This window comes from Contarinia nasturtii, unplaced genomic scaffold, assembly GCF_009176525.2.
Source record: "Contarinia nasturtii isolate CC-2019 unplaced genomic scaffold, AAFC_CNas_1.1 Cnas_scaffold_5559, whole genome shotgun sequence".
In the NCBI taxonomy this organism is placed as follows: Eukaryota; Metazoa; Arthropoda; class Insecta; order Diptera; family Cecidomyiidae; genus Contarinia; species Contarinia nasturtii.
The window spans coordinates 1-2118 of record NW_022202830.1 but is presented as its reverse complement, the minus strand read 5'-3'; the positions used below and the strand labels follow the sequence as shown (position 1 = coordinate 2118).

The window sequence follows — 2118 nt, the reverse complement described above, 5'->3', positions numbered from 1 at the left end:
GCATACGTGAATCCTTTACTTCAGTCGGTACTGGATGCATAGCAAGTGATAATTTGGGTTGAGAGTTCGTGGGTTTGTTTGTTAGTTTAGCGCAAGCAACTTCTTCGGTGCTCAATTTCGTTGGAAAATTTGAAGTGTTGTGAATTAATTTTTTTGGCGATCGTCTTTCATTTGCTATTTCATTCGCCAAACCTTCGTCTACTTTTAGCTTTTTTGTCAAAAACATTTGATTGTTGACATCGTCTGGTTTCTTTCGTTTCTGTGTCAAATATGGTCTCTGTGTCACCTGTTGTTGTTCAACAGAATACACTCTACACTCTCCATATTTCAAATTCATCATAAATTGATCATATGTTTTTGTGACTCTGCAGAAAATGAAATAATCAAACGTTTCAATAAGTAAACCGTGTTAAGTGGTTAATCACCAGCAAATCTCTTGGATATAGGAATGTATCGGAACGTTCAATGGAAAAAGATACAAAAAATGACGAAATTGAGAAAATGGACATACCTTTGTTGGATGAGTTGTGAAAAATGAGTGCGAAAATGTGCATTGAAAGGCAGTCCAAATTGTTTAAAGTCATCGCAAATGCCAATCAATGCTAGTGCTACCTCCCGTTCAATAACACAATGCATCTCCGTCATCAAATCGACATAATTGTCCCCTGATTGTACCGTTCGGTTTTCAAAACTAGACATCGTCGGTTTAACTGAAAATAGCAGACATTAATTATTTGCCAATATCCATATACTTGATTGATCCCATGGAATATTAAAAACGGTCACAATGCATGGAAGAAAATCACTCCACTGTTGATAATTACCTCTCTACTTTTGGCTTTGACACACATGCAGTAAATCCAATCATTTCCAAATTACCTTTTCAATTTTTCTGCGTCTTTATATTTATATTTATAGCTGTTGTTGATTAATCGAACAGTCGTCAGTTTTATCGAATGTATAAACTGCTTGAATCAAAATTTGTTGATATGTGACAGTCAATGAATGAGCGGTGTTTTTGACATCTCAATAGTCGGCGAATAAGTACAACCAATTCAATAACAGAGAAATTGACACTCGGTGGTTTGTGCGAACTCACACATTCACATCACTTGCCGCAGTGTCTTAGTAGCGAACGCACACTTAAGAAACATGGGAACAATACACACACAGCAATGGAATTGACAACAATTTGCACAAATTTGCATAACAGTGTCCAATGTACAATTCATAGGGTAAACAAAAAAATACGTGGAAAGAGGAGAAAGCGTCCCTAGTCTTTGTATAATGTATATGCTATAGAAATACAGTGGCAAATTCAATTTGGTTCACTGTTATTTTCTTCGCACTCATTGTTCTGGTCAATATATCGGTTGCTAAATATATCGGTTATTTTTTGACAAAAAATATGAAATAAAAAATGTATATTCTTGTCGCTTCATTAAACAATATTTTTAATGATATCATCTATGGTTTGGTTTATTTGAATGAATTTCTTTTTTTGCATTCTTTAACAATCTCGTCCCATTTCAAATAAAAATGAAATTAAATGTGTTGGTTAATTGGGTTAAAAAATTTTTTTTGAATTGATCTTTTCAATTTTCGCTATTGGACAATGGGATATCCCCAACATAAGGTCTATTTCTAGAGAATGATTCAAAGGAGGGACATTCACCACTAAAAAATTGAGTAATTTCGTTGAGCACAAAAATCGTAGAAATAAATCTTTCATTTATGAATATTTTTTTGGTGTCCCTTTAGATGTGCTTTCTGTGAAAAAGCAGCCTTACAATATTGACATTTGAAAGGTCTGTCACCAGTGTGTATTCTCATATGCGTCTTCAAACGAGCTATATTTCGATGACAATATCTGCATAGATAACATTCATACAGTCTTAAATTGCAATGCGTTTCGTGCTCATTCAAAACTGATTTGTCATCATATTGTCTATTGCACTTTTTACATCGATTCCCGTGAACCTTTTCCATGTGAATATCGAGAATATCTTGGTCTGCGAATTTCTTTCTGCATTTGTCACAACGAAATGGCTTTTTTTGATGCAGCGCTAAATGTCGCTTAAAGTTTGCAAAATAGCCACTTTGGAAATTGCATTGATC

General features: G+C 34.3%; 1 protein-coding gene across 1 annotated transcript; it reads right to left on the bottom strand.

The window, feature by feature from the left end:
- Window positions 1–6: 6 nt before the first annotated feature.
- LOC116351490 lies at window positions 7–1211 on the bottom strand (the record flags this gene model as incomplete). Its single annotated transcript, XM_031783595.1, has 3 exons — window positions 825–1211; window positions 512–710; window positions 7–365 (listed from the first exon to the last, which is right to left on the bottom strand). Coding segments are annotated over exons 2-3 (547 nt in total), but the record flags the coding sequence as incomplete, so codon positions are not given.
- Window positions 1212–2118: the final 907 nt, after the last annotated feature.